The 21,878-nt window shown below is 34.9% G+C and overlaps 1 protein-coding gene across 2 annotated transcripts in view; it reads left to right on the forward strand.

Annotated features, from left to right (window-relative positions):
* NDUFS4 (NADH:ubiquinone oxidoreductase subunit S4) overlaps positions 1–21,878 on the forward strand; it is an 88,161-nt gene that overhangs the window by 55,818 nt on the left and 10,465 nt on the right. The window contains exons 3-5 of one of the 2 annotated variants that reach the window (XM_039869928.1): positions 8,385–8,557; positions 13,155–13,228; positions 13,806–13,837. In XM_039869928.1, the coding sequence (XP_039725862.1) occupies positions 8,385–8,557; positions 13,155–13,228; positions 13,806–13,837 (279 nt within the window). The remainder of the gene's footprint in view (positions 1–8,384; positions 8,558–13,154; positions 13,229–13,805; positions 13,838–21,878) is intronic. The other variant, XM_039869929.1, reaches the window with a different exon arrangement.

The raw sequence follows: 21,878 nt of genomic DNA on the forward strand, positions 1-21,878 counted from the left end.
AAAAAAAAAAAAAAAAAGTTGAATTCACACAAGATAAATGGGACAGTTGATAACCGAATCATACAGTTTTTATGTGGAAAACTAATATTTTATAATGGAAATTGGTATTTGAAAGAATAAAGTTCATTTATATATACTAGCAAATACTTTATGATTTTTTAAATTTCTCTTCCATTTAACTACACTTGTGAAATGGAAGGTCACATATCAGCTCTACTAGAATTTAAAATTGTAGAAGAGATAGTACTGAAAGAGTAGAACTTTGGAATTATGGTATACATCTTTTCAGTAGCAAATTTTTAATTGAGTGTCCTTTATGAATCATAATTACTATTTTTAAATTGCATGTCGTACATATATTTCTGAAACTTTATTAAGATAGGAGCATTCTTTAATAGTAGGAATATTGGTTTCATGTTTGACCCAACTGCTTAAAAATTAAATGTTTTAAAGTTTAGTAAATCTGTGTATATTATCTGTACAGGAACTTGATTAGAATTTACAGATAATTATTAACTGGTGGGTCTTGAAGTTCTTCCGTTGCCAACTTCAAGGCTTCTCATACCTTATCTGATTTAACTTTTTGTAATCTAAAAAAATGGATGAATTGTTATTTATAAGTTATCTTTTACCAATAAAATGAGAAATCTGTAAGAGGCAATATTGACATCTTCAAAGCATTTCTATCTTTTATGAGTAGGGTTAAGAAAAATGGCAGATGATCCCTATTGCAATGCAGAAGTAGAAATCTAGAGAGACTATCATTAGTTCAGTATGATTTAAATTATTTGCAGATGTTTATTTTTTAATTTTGGCAAAAGTTGAGTCACAGGTAAGTCAGTGAGAACTTTAAGAAAAGCAAAGCATTGACGACACAGTTAAGAGTTCAACATAGTGCCTCATAGTTCGAGTATTACATTGTTTTAGTGGAATCTTGGAGTGAGAACTGTAGCCCATTGAAATGTCGCTTAAAGGACAGGTTCTTCTGTCACTAGTTGAAGCTGTGTGGATGAAATGATAACAATAGAGTGTCTTAATGCATTTTAAAAGTGTGAGAAATCAGTTTGTCTAGACTAAGAGTGTGCCTACAGGGACTAGGAATTTAGAGCTTCAGTGCCCTTTAGGTGTCAAATATGTGAGAGTTGCCAAACCTTTTTATTCTCTCTTTGGCAGCAGCTCAGTTCAGCTGCAGTACCTTGCATGCAGGGATGCTACGTCAGAACAACTTGGGCTACAAAATTCAGAAACTCATTTGTTTGAATGAGCTTTAAATTGGTGGGAGATATCTATAAATAATTGCCATAAAATTTGGAAGCTGGGAGTTGAGAGTTCAAAATATAAGGGGTTTAACAACATTTTATAGCTACTTATTTTAAAGAAGTTTTCATTCCTAAAAAATCATTCCATTCCTTTCTACTTTGATAGTACAAATCAAGAAGTACTATTTCCATTTTTAAAAAGCATTATCGGCTTTTTAATTAATTACTTTGGCATATATACATCACACTTAATAAAGAAAAAGTATGTTTCCTGAGATAACTAGTGTTAAGAATATAATATTTCCTTTTCTATGTCTTAATTTGAAGAGTGGCCAACTTATAGTTCCAGTTTTTATGAACTCAGCTCAGAATGGAGGGGTTACTGTGGAATGTGGAAACGATGCCTTACCCCTTAATTTTGTAACACATTTATATTGTTGGTTTATACCCCGTTTCAACTGTAGCTGATGAGGTAGTACATATTAAGATATACAGTGTTAAATAATAAATACGACAGATTGCAAATGCTATAGTGAATTCAAAGGGAAATAACTGTCAAGGACTCCCCACGACCTAATTCTCTTTCAAGCTCTTCATTAGAAGAATATGCTTTAGAAAATCATTAAACGTGTAATACCAGAAATTACTTTTCTTTGAAGTTGAACTTGACAATTAAAAATTACCAATTAAAACTTACATTCATACGTTTAAAAACTACGTACCAATTGCACTCATTTTGTTTTTTTTATTTTATCCTATATTAAAAGAAACTTTAAAAAAATGTAGCTACATAACAAGTGCATATTGGTGTAAATGTTTACATGGATCATTTAGATAGTTTCTCCAAAGAGACAAATTGTGACAAAGTCACCACACCTAATTATTGGTATTGTATTAAGCAGAAGATTGGTAGCCAGCTAAAATAACTTCAAAGAATTGTGTTTTTAATCTGTGGGTAGAAAGACTAAGAGTCAGAAATACACTTAGTGTTTTCCCAGTACATGTTGCAGCACTAAGTATTTATAATAATTCATTGATACAAAACATTGATTAGAATGGAACAACAAATTTGATATAATTATTTTCCTGCTAACTTCTTTTTAACCATTCATGCAGTTCATTCATTTATTTTGCTACTGTTGTGCAGCATCTTGTTTTAAAACTGCATGAATTAGACATAATAATTTTGTACTGGCAACATTTATTTTTACTAATTCTTTTCTTTTAAATCTTTTTATTTTTCAATTACAGGTGGCATACAATATATTAGTTTCAGGTGTACAACACAGTGATTAGACATTTATCTGTCTTACAAAGTATTCACCCTGTTAAGTCTACTACCTACCTGGCACCATACATAGTTATTACAATGTTATTTCCTATATTCCTTATGCTAGTTATACTTTACATCACCATGACTGTTTTTATAACTACCAGTTTGTACTTCTTAATTCCTTCATTGTTTTCACCTATCCCTCAATCTCTCTCCCATCTGGCAGCCATCAGTTTATTCCTTTTTATTTATTATGTATTTTAGAGTCCCACGTATAAGTGAATTCATATTGTATTTGCCTTTATCTGACTTATTTCACTTAAGTCCATCCATGTTGTCACAAATGGCAAGATATCATTCCTTTTTATGACTAATATTCCATTACAGACACACACACACTATCCATTCGTCTATCAATGAACACTTAGGTTGCTTCCATATCTTGGCTATTGTAAGTAAATAAAGCTGCAATGAACATAGGGTGCATATATCTTTTCAAATTGATGCTTTGGGTCTTTTTGGATAAATATCCAGAAGTGAAATTTCTGGGTCATATGGTAGTTGTGTTTTTAGTTGTTTGAAGAACCTCCATACTGTTTTCCATAGTGGCTGCACTAGTATAAAATCACACCAGTGCATGAGGATTCCCTTTTTTCCACATCCTCGCCAATACTTGTTGTTTGTTGTTATATTGATGATAGCCATTCTGACAGGTTTGAGGTGATATCTCATGGTTTCAATTTGCTTTTGTCTTCTTTGTCATAGATTAATTGACCATGTAAATAAGAGTTTATTTCTGGGCTCTCTATTCTGTTCCGTTGATACAGTGTCTTTTTTTTTTATGTTAGTACCATACTGTTTTGATTGCTTTAGCCTTGTGGCATAGTTTGATATCAGGTAGTATGACACTTCCATCTTTGTTATTCTTTCTTAAGATTGATTTGGCAGTTTGAGGTATTTGTATTTCCATATAAATTTTATCATTATTTGTTCTAATTCTGTGAAAAATGCCGTCGATACTTTGGTAGGGATTGAATCTGTGGATCGCTTTGGGTAGAATGGATATTTTAACAATATCCATCTTTACTTCATCCTTTCCAATTTGGATACCTTTTATTTTTTCTCTGATTACTGTGGCTAGGACTTAATACTATATTGAATAAAAATAGTGAAGGTGAACATCCTTGTTTCATTCCTGATCTTAAAGAAAAAGCTCTCAGCTTATCACTGTTGAGTATGACCTTAGTGGTGGGTTTGCCATATATGAGATAGGCCTGTGTTGTTACACATTTCCCTCCTAGAACTGCTTTGGCTGTGTCCCATAGATTTGGGGTTGCTGTGTTTTCATTTTCATTTGTCTCAAGGTACCTTTTGATCTCTTCCTTGATCTGGTTGTCAATCCATTCATTGCTTAGTAGCATGTTATTTAGCTTCCATGTGTTTGTGTATTTTTCAGTTTTCTTCTTGTAATTGATTTCTAATTTCATACATTGGTATCATTGTGATTGGAGAAGATGCCTGATATAATTTTAGCTTTCTTAGATTTATTGAGGGTTTTTTTGTGGACTAACATGTCTGTCCTGGAAAGTGTTTCATATGCACTTAAAAAGAATGTATACACTGCTGCTTTTGGGTAAAATGTCCTAAAAATATCAATGAAGTCCATCTGATCTAAGGTGTCATTTAAAGCTACTGTTGCCTTGTTGCTTTTCTGTTTGGATGATCTATCCATTGATGTCAGTGGGTGTATTACTGTTGATCGCTCTCTTTATGTCTGTCAATATTTGCTTTATATATTTAGATTTTCCTACGTTAGGTGCATAATGTTTACAAGAGTTATATTCTCTTGTTTAGTTGACCCCTTTAATTATTATTAAATGGCCTTTTTTGTCTCTTGTTACAGCCCTTGTTTTAAAGTCTATTTTATGTGATATAAGTATTGCTACCCCAGCTTTTTTTTTTTTTTTTTTTGGTTTCTATTTGCAAGAAATAGCTTTTCCCGATCCTTTACTTTCAGTATCTGTCTTTCAATCTGAAGTGTTTCTTGTAGGCAGTATATTTACAGATATTTTTATTGATTCATTCTGTCACCCTATGTCTTTTGATTGGAGCATTTAGTTCATTAAAAGTAATTATTGATAGGTAAGTATTGCCATTTTATTGTTTTCTGGTTGTTTTTGTTCTTTTTTATTGTTTATTTTTTCTCTCTTGTGTGTTGATGACTTTCTGTAGTGTTGTTTTTGTTTTGGGTTTTTTTTTTTTCTTTATTGTATATCTCTGGTGGATTTTTGGTTTGTGGTTACCATGTGCTTTATACATACCAAGCTATGTTTGTAGCAGTCTATTTTAAGTTGATGGTTGCTTAAGTCCGAACACATTGTAAAGTCACTACAGTTTTCTCACCCTCTCTATGTTTATGTTTTGTCATTATTGTTTACTTCTTTGGCGTGTATGTTTGTGTGTACCCCTAATTTATCATTATAATTACACACGATCTTCCTAATTTTGTCTTTGTACTAGCTTCATAGTTGTTTGATCTGCTGCTTTTAATGTTTGCCTTTGTCAGTGAAAATTTTTTTGCTTTTTTATATTTTCTTATTCATGTTTTTGATCTTTTGTTTTCTATTTAAAGACACCTCTTTAACTTTTCTTATGTTAGTGGTTTAGTTATGATGAATACCTTTACCTCTTTCTTGTCTGGGAAAATCTATCCTTCCATTCTAAGTGATAGCTTTGCTGTGTAGAGTTTTCTTGGTTGTATGTCTTTTCTTTTTATCTCTGAATATTTCATGCAGGTCCCTTCTGGCCTACTAAGTTTATGTTGAAGAATCAGCTGACAGTCTTATTTGAGCTCCCTTGTACATAACTAATTGCTTTTTTTTTTTTCTTTTTTGCTTCTTTTAAGATTGTCTTTCACCTTCAGCATTTTAATTTTTAATTATGATGCATCTTGCTGTGGGCCTCCTTGGGTTCATCTTGTTTGGGATTCTGTACTTCTTGGACTTGTATGTCCATTTTCTTTGCTAGGGTAGGGAAGTTTTCAGTCATTATATTTTGAAATAGGTTTTCAATTCCTTGCTCACTCTCATTCTGGTACCCCTATGATGAAAATGTTGGTGCACTGGATCTTGTCCCAGAGTTCTAATTTTTTTTATTTTAATTTTTTTTTCTGTTCCATTGGGTATTTTCTGCTATCTTGTCTCCAGTCACTGATTCGATCCTCTATCTCATCTAATGTATTCTTTGATTCAGTTATTGTATTCTTTATTTCTGACTGGTTCTTTTTATGGTTTCTATCTTCTTATGAGGTTCTAAGATCATCTGTTCTTCTCCTAAGTTTATTGAGCATCCTTATAACCAGTGTTTTTAACTCTATTTGGTAGATTGCTTCTCTCCATTCCATTTAGTTCTTCTTCTAGAGTTTTGTCCTGTTCTTTCATTTGCGATATATTTGTCTCCTCGTTTTGGCTGACTCCTTGTACTTCTATTTATTAGGTAGATCTGCTATGTCTCCCAGTGTTGGCCTTACGTAGTAAGTGTCCCTGGAGGCCTGGTGGCTCAGTCTCCCTGTTTACCTAAGCCAGGTGCTCCAGTAGTGTCCCTTACATCAGTGGGTAGGATTGACCTTCAGTATGACTGGCTGTGAGGGCTGGCCATGACAATAGTAGAGAAGTTGTTAGTATGGAGAAGTGGGGGCAGTGGCTAACTCTATGGAGCGGGAGCTGTATAAGCAGGGCTCTGGTGTCAGTCGAGTCTGTTCTTTGGGCATTTAGTTTCCAGAGCTGGTTGGGTAGGCCACTGGATGTGTTGCTTCTGCGAGGGGCTCTGGTACTGGTCAAGGTCAGCTGCTTTTTGTGCCTAGCTTAGAGTTGCATAGTGGGATCTACAGAGTGATCTGTATTTGGTTGCCATTTGTACTGGGCTCGTTGGTGCTTGGGAGTGACTATGCTACGAATCGACGCCCTCTGCCACTAGTGCCTGGCTTGGGACCCTTTGGTGGGCACCACAGTGTGAGCTCAGGCCAGCCACCTCTTGTGCCTGGTTTCTGGCTGTTTAGTTGAAGCTATGTTCCAGGCCAACACTGGCTGCAGCTTATACCAACCTTGGGGCTACCTTATAGGAGTGACAATGCAAATGAGACTGGTTGTCACTTATGCTGGGTTTGGGGTAGTTTAGTAAGAGGTACAGGGCATTCTGAGGCCAGTCACTGCTTCTTTGGGATTTGTGGACCTTTGAGACTTCAGGAAATTCGGTAGCATGAGCTGAAAGAGACTATTTCTATGGAGGAGCTACTGGAAGAAGTTTGGCTGGGCACGTGAGTTAGGTGGAGTGGGATCTCAGGTAATCACCAGGGCAGGAGGACCATTGTGAGCCATGTTAATGGAAAGCTCAAATTCGGCACCTGCCTGCACTGTGCCAGCACTTCAGGTCCAGACAAGCTGTCCTGACCCTTGCTTCTCCAGCCCTTGGCCTGAAGTTTGTCAGTTTAATTCCTTTCTGTATGCACCTGGTGCTTTTCAACCTGCTGCCTTTACGCCGAAGTCCAAAGTGAGTGAGTGAGTGACTCTGTGCTTGGGCCTTTAACACCTATAGTGCCTGTGTCTCCAGCAGCCCTCCATCTCACTGGGGTACAATCTCTGCTGGTTTTCATAGCCAGATGTTATGGGGATTCCTTTTTCTGGCCCTTGAGCTGGAACCTCTTGCTCTTCAGGGGGGATCTCTGCAGCCGAGATATCCCTCCTGATTCATTGCCTGATTCATGGATGTGGGACCTGCCCATTCCATATCTCTTCCCCTCCTACCAGTATGTGGCTTCTTTCTATTTTTAGTTATAGGACTTCTAGTCTTCAGGTGATTCTTCGTGATAGTTTTTCTATAGTTGTAATTTTGATATGGTTATGATAGAAAACAAACAGCGTTTCCCTATTCTGCCATATTGACTGGAAGTCTTAACCAGTTATTTAAAATTTACTTAAGTGAATCATGATTTAAAAATGCTTCATTTATAAGAATGATATGGTTGACCCTAATGTGATATTACTTTGATAAAGTATTTCCCGTTACTAGAGACTTAAACTCTGAATTCATTATTTTGGGTTCTGACTGCTACTATAATTTGATAAATATATCTAATCTGAGGCATCAAAATTGCATACATTCAGATTGTTACTGGGTAGAATTGAGCATTTTTTACTGGGTAGAATTACAAAGAGCATCAAGAAAGTTACCATTGTTTTTATCTTACATTTCAGCAAAAATTGTGCAACTTTTTTGGCTTACCTTATTGAATAGACTTGATGTATCTTTTTTTAAGTAGGTTTTACCAAAGAGAGATATATCAAAATGCTAATTAAAGTTGTTAATTGATATTGTTTACAAAAAGGTTCAAGCCTTCAACCGAAATGCCTCGTAATCAGTTTGACACAGAAACCACTGGAAATAGATTTTTTTAAATTTAAAATTTAATCACTTTTTATATCGCCTTTTAATATTTCTTTATATTTTTTCTATTCTGACCAGTTATACTTGCTCATGAAATAAGAGTCTGTTGACTGCAAGCTCTTCTACCAACAGACTCTTCAGAAATTACCAATACTTTGTTGGATAAAAGGGTCCTAAAATTTTTTTATGAACCCTTTTTCACTGTACCCTCGTACTCCCCCAACATATTTTCCCCAAATATCAGAACAGTAGTTTATATGGTAAAATAGCAGAGTAGTGAAATAAGCCAGAAAGCTTTTAACAAAACTCAACTTACAAATAAATCTGAATAAAGTTGCATGAATGTAAAAAACAACAAAGTAGAGTGTATGTGGGCTGTTAGATACATGTTTGCTTGTTTTTTTCTGTAGGATATCACTACTTTAACTGGTGTTCCAGAAGAGCATATCAAAACTAGAAAAGTCAGGATCTTTGTTCCTGCTCGTAATAACATGCAGTCTGGAGTAAACAACACGAAGAAATGGAAGATGGAGTTTGATACCAGGGAGCGATGGGAAAATCCTTTGATGGGTTGGGCATCGACGTGAGTAATTTGGTTTCATTTGAATATTGTTTTCAGCTTTCCTTCTCTATGTAGATTTTCCTTTTAAATATACTGTCTTTCAAACTCTTTCATGTATAGTATGACAATACTTTTTGAGACTGTATAGGCATCACTGTGTTCTATGATATAGATATATATTACATTTATTTAAATATAAGATATATTTAATATTCATATAAGTGCGGTCCAGCACAATGAACCATAGGAAGTCTTTTTCAGGGTATTATTTACTAGATAAAATGGCTGACATTGTGAGCACTGTTAGCATGTTCCCCAAGCTATGTACATTAGCTTAAGATGTACTGTTTAAATAGTATTAATAGTGATACTTATTTTGAAATAAAAATTTCTTTATAAAGTATTTTTTGTTTGTAAGGGGAAGAGACTAGATGAGTTTAGATATTAGCTATCTTGAGGGAAACTTTTAAGTTCCTGAGCTTTGTGATTAATAAATGTATACTGCACTGGAACAAAGTGGTCACAAATTTTGTGGCACCAATGAAATCAGTGACCTAAATCTCTTTGATGGAATATGGCCCAAATGGTAAATAGCAGAACTGCCTCTAGTTGAATAAAAGAAGCTTCTACTAGAGAAAACAGCCAGACAGTCCAGAAAATTATTATTCTTATTAAGACTCCTAGAACATTGTGTGTCCAGGTTTCAGTTGAAGACAGTTATCAGTAAATTATCTCACTTTAGAAAGTGTGATATTTAACATTTTTTCCTGTCAATGTACCTGGGAGAATTTTTGTTAAAAATGTTGGCTGTGTTGCTATTTAAATAGAATATTTTATTTAGCAAAATGATCTATAGGCACAATATTTTTAGGTGTGTTGTATATTTGGATTTTATATCTCATGTTATATGTGGAGCATCGTTGTAAAGCACGTTTGTAGAGACTAACAAAATTTATAAGGAACAACTTTGTCCATATCCAGTAGTTGAAATATTATTACTCTTTAAGTCACTTGAGATTTTAATGTGTTCATCTCTATGCTAGATTCATCCACTGCACTCTTTATTGATGGCATTTGGTTAGTTTTCAATGGGGGTTATTATGCATAATGCTAAAATGAAGATTCTTGTACATATCTTTTGGCGAACTTATAACTTCTTGTTAATAGGCCAGTTAACCCCTGAAACGTTATTTATCAGGTAATAAACCTATTTATGTTAAGAAGTATCAAAACCTATTAATTCTCTTATGCTTATCTAGTTAATAGCAAGTGGCAATTAGATGAGTTCTGTTCTAGCAGACAGTTAAATTACTGATAAGACCTTGAACTTGTAGAGAATATATTTTATGCTTTCTTAGGGTGGGTCTGTTTCAGTTTTACCCCTGGTCTTAGTCCTGGAATGTAGTGTTTAAAAAGGCATGGCCTTTGAGGTTTTGACGGAAAGCACAGGAGTTTACCCAGTCCTCCTAACTCTGTGGGGCTCCTAACTCATTCTCCCCTGTAGCAAGGAGACAGCTGCTGAAATCTCTGCTCAGTTCTTCAGCCTTCTCAGCTGTTGTTTAGAGCCTTGCTTATTCATGTGTAGTTTAAAAGCTACCTGCTCTGAGGATTCCTCCTTTTCACTATTTTTACCCCTAAATTTCCAGTTCCATTGGCAATCCTAAACTCCATTTACAGACTCCTTGTGCTGAGACTAAAGCTTTCTGCTTGAGTTCTTGGTGCTTCGAGCTCTCTGAACTAGAGAGTACCTTTAGAGCATGAGTCCCTAACCCCCCAGGCCACAGGCCAGTACCAGTCAGTGGCCTGTTAGGAACTGGGCGCACAGCGAGAAGTTAGCAGCTGGGGAGCTATGGAACCTTCCTCTGTATTTGCAGTTGCTCCACAATGCTAACTAGCATCACTGTCTCAGCTCCACCTCAGATCATCAGGCATTAGATTCTCATAGGAGCACCAGTCTCTGGTGCCAAAAAGGTTGGGGACCGCTGCTTTAGAGATGAAACTATGTAAACCTTGATTTTTCTCCAGTGTGGGTCCCTTCTTTCAAAGGTTGAATCTTTTCCAGTTCCTTTCCTGCTTTTTGGTTACTCTGGTCTCTTCAAACAGTTTTTTTTTGTTGTTGTTGTTGGGTTTTTTTTTTTTTTTTTACTGTCTTATCTAGAGTTTATAATTATTATGTAATTTTTAGGTAGATAAATCTGATTTTAATGGCAGGCAAATCTGCCTTTACCTAAATTAGAACCTCAATAATTGAGAACTGAGCAAATAAAGTCCAAAAATATAAGCACAAATTGTACTTAGTAAACACTGAAAAGAGAATATACAGTTGGGGTATGAAAGACTTCTTGGAAAGTATTGGTATTCAGTGTGAACCATGAGAAATGATTGGGATGCACTTCTGTATGCTGAGGTAATGGCCTCTCTCTATATTTCAAGTGGAAGGAACAGATTGAGCTGGTAGGAACTGTAATGACTGAAAAAAAATTTCCCCCTCCCACTAAGTTCTAGCTGGACTAATAAGTTAATAGTGAGAAAATAACAGGAGAAAATCAAATTTTAATATGTGCTCATAGAGAATTCACATAGGCCTGAAAATTCCAAAGACAGGCAAAATTGGGCATATGTCATTTTTGACAAAGGAGTAAAGGAGGAAAAGGGGACCTTAGATTTCAAAAGTGAAAATGGGTGACTTACAGGTAATTGAGGAAGAGTAGAATAAACATGGCAGGCAAATTCCTGCTAGGTCCCAGAAGCAATGGGACTCGGGGTGGGTGATTCAGCCACCATGCCCCTGCCTGTATCCCTCCCATCCACTATACTCAGTTGAAATTAGGCTAAGGCAAACATCCTAAGATTTATTCCCTGGAGCAGGCCTTTCCTTCCGAATCTTCAGAAAGGCGTAGGGTCAGAGGTTCTTTAGGCCTTTTGTTTCATAATAACCAGCTTAAAATTAGTATCCCAAAAGGCACAGTTTGCGGGGTTGTAAAGCTTTTTTGGTCCCTTTCAGAACGTACAGGCTACATTTAGAGGAACAGTTAGTAATCTGATTTGATTGTTTATTTTGAAGGGGAGTAATTAAAAGACTAGAAAGTAGGTTCTGATCATATTATAGAGGTACTTAAACACCAGGGTAGGAGATTGAAATTGGTGAACACCAGAAACTAAAGTTTTTAAGTTGAGCAGTGAAGGAGTTTGGGAGTTGAACTTTAAGATTAATATAGCAACATGATGAAGAGTGGATGGGCATCCAAAAAGGAGGCAGAAAGATTAGTTAGGAAAATACCATAGCAGTTTGAGGAAGAATAAAAAAGGGTGTAAGGTCATGGTGACAACATACCTAGAAAAAGAACTGCAAAATATAGGAGATAGAGAAGGGTAGAAACTGAGTGGCTAGAAGGATGGTGGCTTTAGTGATGCGAAGTGTTACTATTTAACCTACAGATGTAATTATTCACAAAGTAAGGATAATAGTGAAGGTTGTACCACCTTTGCAGGAAATAGAGCTCCTGGGTCCTGAGTTTTTCCTACAGTTTTCTCTGTATTGTTTCTTATTCTCACCTAAGCTAATGTGTATGTCAATATTCATCAAATTCCTGTATTGTATTTATGTTGAACTCTGTTCTCTGTATATTTAACTATAAACTGAGAAATTGTACGTGCTTCGAAAAGGAGGAACCAATATAAAATTATCATTTGTTATTAGTATTAATATAGCCAGCTAATGTGAAGCTCTTTTGTCTGGGGAGGGGCGAGGCAGGAAGGTTATGCTAGGAATACATAGGGATCTCAGAGTCCCAGAATAGTAACATAATGACATGAGCTTCAGCAGCAACAGTTTATGGATCATCACTTCATTGAGAGCTACTTCCCATGTATTCTCTGTGTATCTTTCCACTATCCAAATTACTTCCCGAACCCTCTTTTCTGTATTTTACTTCCACTGTTTCTACATGATATTTAACAGAATAATATATTTACTTTTGAGAGATTCATAATAAACATTTATAGCAAACAATTCTCTGCCTTTTTATAAACAGTAATAAAAGTGACATTGCTGAAGTTATATGGTATTTTGTAAAGAATCTGTGTAGAGGTGTAAACATTACCACTATCTTAAATTGAAGGACTCAGATATCAGATCTTGGAGCTTTAAGTAGTCATGCTTTACATGTCAATGATGTAAAGAGTATTATCCACAATGATGGAAGGGTCATGAAGAGTGGGTGTTGTTGCCATCTGTTTTGGGGCGGAGGGCGGGGGTTGGTAACGATAGTACTGACAGTTGGACTCATCAGTAATTTTCTTAATTTGAATTTATAAGGTCAGTTTGAGAATCCTCTTGGGTTTTTTTTCATTCAACTAATTTTTCTTTTAAGAGTTGAATAAATTATTTTACTAAAGACTAAAAATTGCTAAATGCCTTTGCAATTAAAATTTGACAGAAAATTTCCCAAATTTAACGCAGAAAAAAATATTCAAACAGTTAACTGTTTAAAAGTGTTTATTCAAAATAAACATCAGTAGCGTACTTATTTGATATGGTAACTGTATTTTCTAAACATTTTACACTTTATTTTAAATATTGTTTATTAAATCCTGGGGGAAAAATTGTTTCTTACAGGGCTGATCCCTTGTCCAACTTGGTTCTGACCTTTAGTACTAAAGAAGACGCAGTTGCCTTTGCAGAAAAAAATGGTATGTTTGCTGTTTTTGTTTTACTTTAACAAATGAAATCAAAATACAATTTTATGTTCTTAATGTTAACCAGAATCAGTCAGGGAAATAGAATTTAAGTTGAAATTCTTCAATGTATCTAAACCAGTCAGTGGTTTTAAGAGTTTTTACAGCATCAGAACAGCCCTTTCCAAAAAATAAATTTAAATGGAATGCCCACATAACATAAAAGCCAAACTGCTCTAATTTGAAGTAGAGGCATCGAATAAAACTTTTCTAACTCCTCCCTTGTTTATGACTCCCTCTGCAAAATCACTAACATTTGGTTTTTAAACTCTAATTGAACCTTTCAGTTTTGACACCTGTTTATTAATTTCTTCTTTGGCTCTTCAAGCCAAATCCATGTCTGTTATTCCACCTAATAGCTCTTTAGTTATTTGGAAATAGTTATTATCATAGCCACTCTCAATCATCTCTTGATTGCATCATTTTCTTCTGTGCTTGATTTAGTCTCATGTTGTTTTATAATTTCGTGTAGCCTAAGCATATAAAGTTTACAATAGTGTAACATCCAAGTCCTTCTCATTCACTTACCCAGAACAATGTCCTGTCCTGCAAGCTCTTTTCATGGTAAGTGCCCTATACAGGTGTTCCACTTTTTCTTTTGTACCGTATTTTTAATGTACCTTTTCTGTGTTTATGTTTAGGCACACAAATTCCATATAACCCAGGTGTGTAGTAGGCTATACCTTCTAGGTTTGTATAAGTGCATTTTGTGATGTTTACACAAGGAAACCACTTAATGACATTTCTCAAAGTATCCCCACTGTTAAGCAGCATGTTAACTATTGGTTTATGTTGAGCTTAACAAAAGTGCAAAATGTCTTTTTTTTTTCTCATTTTCTACTGTTAAGCTGTGTAACACAGTAGTGAAGAGAGGCTTTGGAGTTAGACCAGTCTGAATTCTAATCCTCATTATTCTACTTTGAAGATATGTGATTTGGGATTAATTTCATAATGAACTTTTTTTTTCACTGTTGAAATAATAGCACTTATGGTTTACCTAGTTCAGTACCTGATACAGTAGACACTTGGTAACTCAGATTCTGACCCCTCCCTCTCTCAATCCGGTATTTCTGCTGTTTGTCTCAGATTTAAATGCACTACTGTACATTTGTCCCTAATATATTGTTGTTCTAGTTGGTCAAATTGAATTTGAATCTAATTTAGTTGTCTATTTGAATAAGATAATGTCTACTTAAATATTCTGTTAGTATAAGGTAATATATAAATGTAAAATATTAGTGTTATTTAACATATTTGACATATATGTAAAAGCACTAAAGGTTAGTATTATTAATATCTAAGTATTTGCTTTTTACCTCAAGTTAGTATTGTATAATTGCCTGGATTTGCATCCATGTTGAGTCTCTTACTATTTGTATGATTTGTACTTCCATTTTCTCCTATAAATAGTGGTAACTGACAATGGAATGAGTTAATAAAAAAGTGCTTAGAATATAAATAGCTATATAATAGTACATAAATTCAATTAGTAGTTGACTTTTAAAAACTAAACTTTTTGTAAGTATAATTCCTTATTAACACTTCCTTGGCAATTTTCAAATTTCTGATTGCATAATCTCAAAGTGATCATAGTCTTTAAGATATTTTGCTTTAAAATTAACATTGTTTTTTTTTAAACTTGTGGAAGAAAAATTTTTTATCTATCCTTATAGGGTCTAATAATCAAATTAACATAAGACAGATTAAATATATGATACCCAAGGACAAGTGTGCAGTTGAGGTTTTTATGCTATCCTGAACTAGGGATTGGGATAGGGCTTTAAAGGGGAGGAGGATAACTCACAGAATGATAAGAAGGAATGTTTGTCCTGCCCTACAGGTAGGTCATTCAAATAAAAGTTATTTTTGGTAATAGCTCTTTATGGGTCAGGCCCCCTATCTAAATTCTTTTAGGTAAAGGAGAGGTAAAGTTTTTCTGTATCTGCCTGGACTTGATTGCCTTGAGCTCAGAATGAACCTTATATGACTTCAGTTGTGATGTGAATTGCAGGTGTGAACTAGCCACTGCTGTTGTTGAAATCAGGTGCTGATCTCCCCAGGAAAGAAAACTGAACGTTATCAAAGACGGTATAACTTGAAAAAACTTAGTGGCTAGTTCCTTATGAAACTGTTGGCCCACAGTAGATTAGGAATTTTAACATACAAGGTGGCAAGAATTATGTCTGTCTTAGTCACTACACAAAACCTACACAATGGATATCTGGTGACATTACCGACTTTCTAAAATGTAATAAGAATTTGAAGCCACCTTCATCTCCTGGGAAAGTCCTCAGTGACTATCCCACCCTTGAATTCACTATATACTTGTGATCTGCTGCATTTATTTAACATTTAGCATTATATATCTTTAAATAGATGAATTCTGTTCCTAGCTATTATGGCAGTAAATCTAGACAAACATCATAGAATGGTACAAAATCATGGAGTGGAGGATCTTTTTCAAATTACCTAGCATCCTATCCATTCTAATTTGCCTCTCTTGAATAGGTGAGTAATGGGAGGGCAGGGGCATAGAAACGGACCTCTCCTCCCCCCACACCTAAGATTTTGTTGTGAGCTAGTGCTATTGAAGGTCGGGTGAACCAATGTTTGATAAGTTAGGGCATTAAGAAACATTTCAGAAACACTAATATATGAAGACTGTTGGATTAAGAGGCTAGTAACTAGGATTCTCATGATGGTCTGCCTCACAGGAGAGCTTGAACAAGGCATGTTTCACTATACTTAGCCTTTATAAACATGCTCCTTACTTTGAAATGAGAAGTAGGATTGTGTAAATGCTCCAAAACTATAGGTGTAAGGATATTAAGCCCATGGACCACCTCATACATATCTTTATTTCTTTACTGTCTAAACCAGTGCCTTATTCATCATATGCTGTAGAAGGGAAAAAAAATGTTTTTGTTGATATAGATGATTCTTTGTTGATAGTAAAATGTTTGCCTTTCAATAGTACCTAGAAATAGGTTAGGTTAAATTAATACTACCACACAAAAGGTAATTTGTATACTCAGGGACTCTTCTGAAAATGAGCCACCTTTCATTCATTCCCTTCTTAGTTTTCTCATTTCTCTTACTTTTAAATGGTTAAAAAAGGGGAGTGGGCATCATTTCCCTTGACATTATAGAGAATCACTATATTGAGGAACAAGATTATATTTCAAACTTGGGTAATGAGCATCATTGCAAAAACTAACATTAACACTAAGTTATGAGCTAGTTACTACACTGAATACTTTTTATTCTAATTTAATCCTCACTATATCTGTATGAAGCAAGAACAGTTATTATCACCATTTTTATAGTTTAAGGCAACTGAGGTTTTAGAGACGTTAAATAACATTAACAAGTTGAGATACTTATAAGTGGGTGAGCAAATTTTGTTTGAATGCAGCCATATTCATTCATTTATGTATTGTCTATGACTGCTTTTTAGCTATACTGGAATAGTTGTAATAGAGAACACAGGATCCCCAAAGTCTAAAAATATTTTCTATTTGCTTATTTACAGAAAAGATTTACTGAGCCCTGTATAAAACTTATTTTTACCATCTCAATACCAAGACCCTTTTTTCTGATATTTTTATAAATTCAAAATTACTCTTTATTCGAACATCTTGCAGGGCCTATTCCTAATAGATATGTTCCTCAACTTATAATTCAAAGTTCTTCACAATATAAGCAGTAAATCACTAAAGCATTAACCTAGCTTTATCTTACTGTGCCCAACTAACTCATTCTACCCTTATCGCTAGATGTACTTTCCTCCATCTATGTTACTTGTGTTCCCTTATTCATCATTATCCCTATGAACTCCAACTTAGTCTTCAAAGTACATTTTAAATGTTACCTCCTTCTTGATCCCCTATATTATTTCCCTTCCCCACCCCCAACTGGATGTGCTCTTTCTTTCAGCATCCACAGTAATTTGTTCCTTTCTTACAGTTCTTAGAGTTTTGTACTTTATACTTTTTTGGTATTCAGTATGTTGATTACCCTGTTGTTATGCCAGCAGTGGTGGCTAGGCTCTGGAGATCAGTGGTTAAATAGGCATAATCCTTATACTCAAACTGTAATATTTTATCCTGCCTACTGGATTATAAGCACCTACCAAAGAAACACCCAGTCCTATGCATCTTCATCTTTTAATGTGCTCAATAAATATTGGTGAATTTGAACAGTATATTTAACGATGTTATTTTCTCCAGATTATGATTTAAGTTTTTGTTCAAGGTGAATTTGGCTATTTGTTCTATTAGGAGAACTGTTAATTCCATCTAATTAGAAATCTGAAGAAAGAAAATTATAAAATCATTAGCAATTTCTTATAGTGTGTTTATAAAATACAACTGCAAACGTTTTCTGTTCATTTGTAGTTTATCCTGAGTTTATTAAGGGTTAGCACCTTCGAGCATATTTCAGTGTACTTGAGATGATCATTTGATAACTTTAGAGTTGTTTTCAAGATGTATGTTATTTATTGTGAACTCTTTCTAAATACTAAGGCCTAGAGAAGTCAATAAAACAAGACCAAGATCAGTCATATAGTTCTTGATAGAGCCCAAGTTTCTAGTTCCAAGTCCTTTGGTTTTTTCTGTTGGAATATGCTGCTGTTATATCTTAAGAGTTAATCAGCTAGGTCTGTACTGTCTGATATGGTAGGCACATGTGACTCTGTAGCACTTGGAATATGTCCAGTTTGAATTGACATATGCTATAACTGTAAAATAAATACAAGATTTTAGACTTAGTATTAAAATATTAAATTTTTATATTGATTACATATTTTAATGATTATATATTGGGTTGGGAAAATTTATTAAAATTAATTTTACCTGTTTAAGGATTTTTTTAATGTGGCTACTAGAAAATTGTATGTGTGGTTCATTTATGTTCCTAGTGGACAGCACTGATCTAGAGTACTTAGCAATATACAAGATATATATTATATACGTATGTAAGTATTTCATTAATACATATCCTATGGGGAATATAAGAAATAAGAAAACCATATCCAACTTTGAAAAGTTCACATTTTATACTCAAGAAATCTATTCTTTAGGCACTCTTACCCAGTATGAATCAAGGGTAAGTGGAAACTCCGTTACGTATAATAATGAAATGAAATAAAAGAGCTAAGAGAAACCTGTATTATTACACAACCCCCTATTTTCAATTTCTTAACCCAAAAGTAAGGTGTTGTGCAGATCCATCTTTTTATATACGAATGCCCTCATCTCAGACTAAAAGAAATGTTCTCTTCTTTCTGTTATTGATAATTCCACCAACTTACCCCCTGCTTCTCTTTTTTTGCTTAGGTCTCTCTTCTCACCATACCTCATTTTCTGTGGAAGGCTGGTTCTGTGAAACGGGGCGGGAGGCGGGGATGGGGAGACGGAGAGAGAAAAGAGTAAATGTCCTCCCTTGGCTTCTTTTCCCTCCTGCTTCCCCACATTCCACAGTACCAACTCTGACTTCTCCCTCCCCCAACATACAAACTAAAGAAAATATAAATATCCCTGTGTCTTTTGGCTTTAATCCCAGATCTTCATCCTAAAGGTCTTTCTTTGACCTCAGCATATATTCCTGAGAAACTCTTGAAGGATACTTTTTTTTTCTTTTACAAAGAAAGGTTATCTGGTGTTTTCTTTGAAATGTAGATGAATCTTACTTCAGTTCTTTGTGTACTGAAAAGACCCACCTTTCTCACCCATGTGGCTTTTGTCTTGTGTTTCATGATGGGGTCGAATCCATGAGGAGAAGGAAGCTGCATCTTTTAGAGAGGTGGTAGATAGCTTTAGAAAATTTTGGTAGTAGAAGGCTAGGATCTACTACCATTTACATGCTAATGAAAACCAGAAATGACTTTTTCCTTTTTTGATCTGATTTAAAACTTTGTGACTTTTCTTTGGTATGCCATTTCACCCCCTGTGTTTTTCTCATTGTTGTAAACTATAAAAACTCCTTTGAAATTCTCAAAATAGAGGGTTTCTTTTAGTAATAAAAAGACAGGATAAACTGCATTCTGTTCATAGTGGGTCTTTTGGGAAGGAAAACTCACCTCTGAAGTCACAGAAGGTAGGAGCGGGGAAGGATGCAGACAGGTCAAGCTCTTGATCCAGGGAAAGAAAGAGATTGGAGTTGCAGCCCAGGACACCAACTGCAAGGTCTACACTTTGACCTAACTTAAACCTAATGCGGGGCTCAACCTCACATTCATATATCTGTTAAGACAGTTTTTAATACAAAGAATTATGAAGCTAATACAGATATAAAACATGTGTTAAAGGATTTATTTTATTCACATGATATAAAGGAACTAGGTAGATATAATCAGTTCAAAGTAAACGTTGAAACAAAAATTTATGTGGCAAAAAGGAATACAAAGGGAGACAGAATTGGGCAGGGAATCAATTAAATCACTAGCTGTAGGACACAGGACATAATTTGCATATCTATCAGTTATATACGACTTAAGGAACTGAGTTAAAATCAGATAACCTGGAAAGGAAAGGGCTTGCTATTGATGTAGTTTTACACTTAAATGTTTTTTATTTTTAAAAAAATCTCAAAGATTAATTATGACCACAAAATAAAATTGGGATATTTAGCCTGATTATTTACATAGGCATAGCAGGAGTGTTAATTTGACACTGTTGGGGAACAGTTTGTCACCCTAAAATATGACTTTCGGCATAAGAATTATTTTTGGCTGGTTAATTTTAAACATCAGATAGGGGTGAAACTCTGGAAACCAAAGTAGAAGTTATCCTTTGTAAAAGACATTTACATATGTAAAGGTATGTCACCACTGTACCTCGAAAAGGGCAATGACCTTATCTATGCAGAAGGCTGAAATCTGCTTAACAACTTCATTCTTGCTTGCTGTGCTTTCCCTGGTAACCTCCCTCAACTGACTCCACCTCTCCTAACATCTTTTCTTGTTTTCACCTAAAGATGATATTTAAGGTGGTGGCTTCAGCTGTTTTCTCCTGTTAATCTGTCTCATGTCAATTTAATTTAGAGGGAAAAGAGGAAATTTTCTCCTCCCGCAAGGGTAGAAGGAAAAATACATTTCCTTCTACCCTTCTTGGCTGAGAACCACCCCCACCTCAATAAAAATAACATGGTAAAATAAGTTTAAAAACATGTATACCTCTTATGTACATAGAAGATACCCAGGAAATCCAAGTAACTCCCCCAAATGGCCCTAGCCACTTCCTTAAAAGATTTGTCTCCAACTAAAGACAAAAGATGACCGTGACAGGGATGGGAGAGTAAGTTAAGGGACTTTATCAGACACTATAAACAAATGTATGGTTTCTATGCAGATTTAAATCCAAGCCTTCTCCATTTACAAGTTTCTATTTCTAGATGTTTCTGGAACAAATGAAGATTTCCCTTGTAAATGTAAATGCCCCTCACCCAAGGGCAGCTACTACTGTTTTCAGAGATTTTCCTGTTTACTATTTCTTCAAAATAGCCCAAGATAATCCTTATACCAAAGGGGCATATTATGGGGAGACACATTCTGCTCCCCTTTACCACATGAGTTTTCTTAAGGTTTCTTTTTCTTTCCTGAAAACTTTCATAAGGAATCTAAATTGGACTTTTCAAAGTCTCTTGAGACTAGGAAGCCAAACCAATAACTTGCTACCAGATTTTTCTGTGGCGTGTATTAACTTGGGCAACTTCCTTCCTTCTTCAAAGTCTGCAAAATATCCTGAGGTTCTCAAACTATCCTAAGGTTTCTCACCACCTTAGGGAACTTTGCCAGCCAGTGCCAGGCCACTTTCCCTAGAAGGACTTTGTAAGCATTGGCTCCTGATTAAGTTAGCTTCATTCTCAAATAGTCATTCCAGTTAAAGCTTTGGTTACATAACCATTGTTTCCAATTACGTTCTAATAAAAAGATGGACCTATTTTAATTGAACATGTAGAAATAACTGTTAACATGAAAATAAGAACATTCGACAGGAATTCCCAAATTCTTTAGCGGTCATACAGGGAGAGTAAGATATCATCTACAAATGATATAAATTTTAGTTTACAAAGCAAAGTCTACCAAATTGTAATAAATTATAAATACCTCAAGAGGAAAGATAACTTCCTTCTATGTCCAGAAAATAGAACATTAAAATAATATCAAAAATATTCCAAATAAAAACTACAACCATCTCTCATCAATTCATTCAGTCCTAAGTAGTTAATTCTTGTTTCACTGGATCACATCTTTATCTACTTCTCAACTGAGTTCTGGGAATTCTGACTCAGTCCACTAGTATGGCCTTAAAATTGTTTAAGTGATGCCATCAGAAGAAGCCTGTACCGAAAAGTACCTAATAAAGTTCTCCATGGAGCTCTAAGACAGTCTGTCTTTGTTGAAGACAAAGCTCTCTGGCCTATAGCTTGATTGCAAAAGCTTTCAGGGAAGTATCACAGTAAAACAAACAAAAGTATTTGCAAATGTTAAAAGACTTAAAATGGCTGAAGTTAACATTAATGATGAATTGCAAAAGTGAACTATATGACTTCATAACAAGAATGCCACCATTAAGTGACATTAAAGTCATTCCGAAAATGT

Source organism: Pteropus medius, unplaced genomic scaffold (genome assembly GCF_902729225.1).
Source record: "Pteropus medius unplaced genomic scaffold, Ma_sr-lr_union100, whole genome shotgun sequence".
NCBI lineage: Eukaryota > Metazoa > Chordata > Mammalia > Chiroptera > Pteropodidae > Pteropus > Pteropus medius.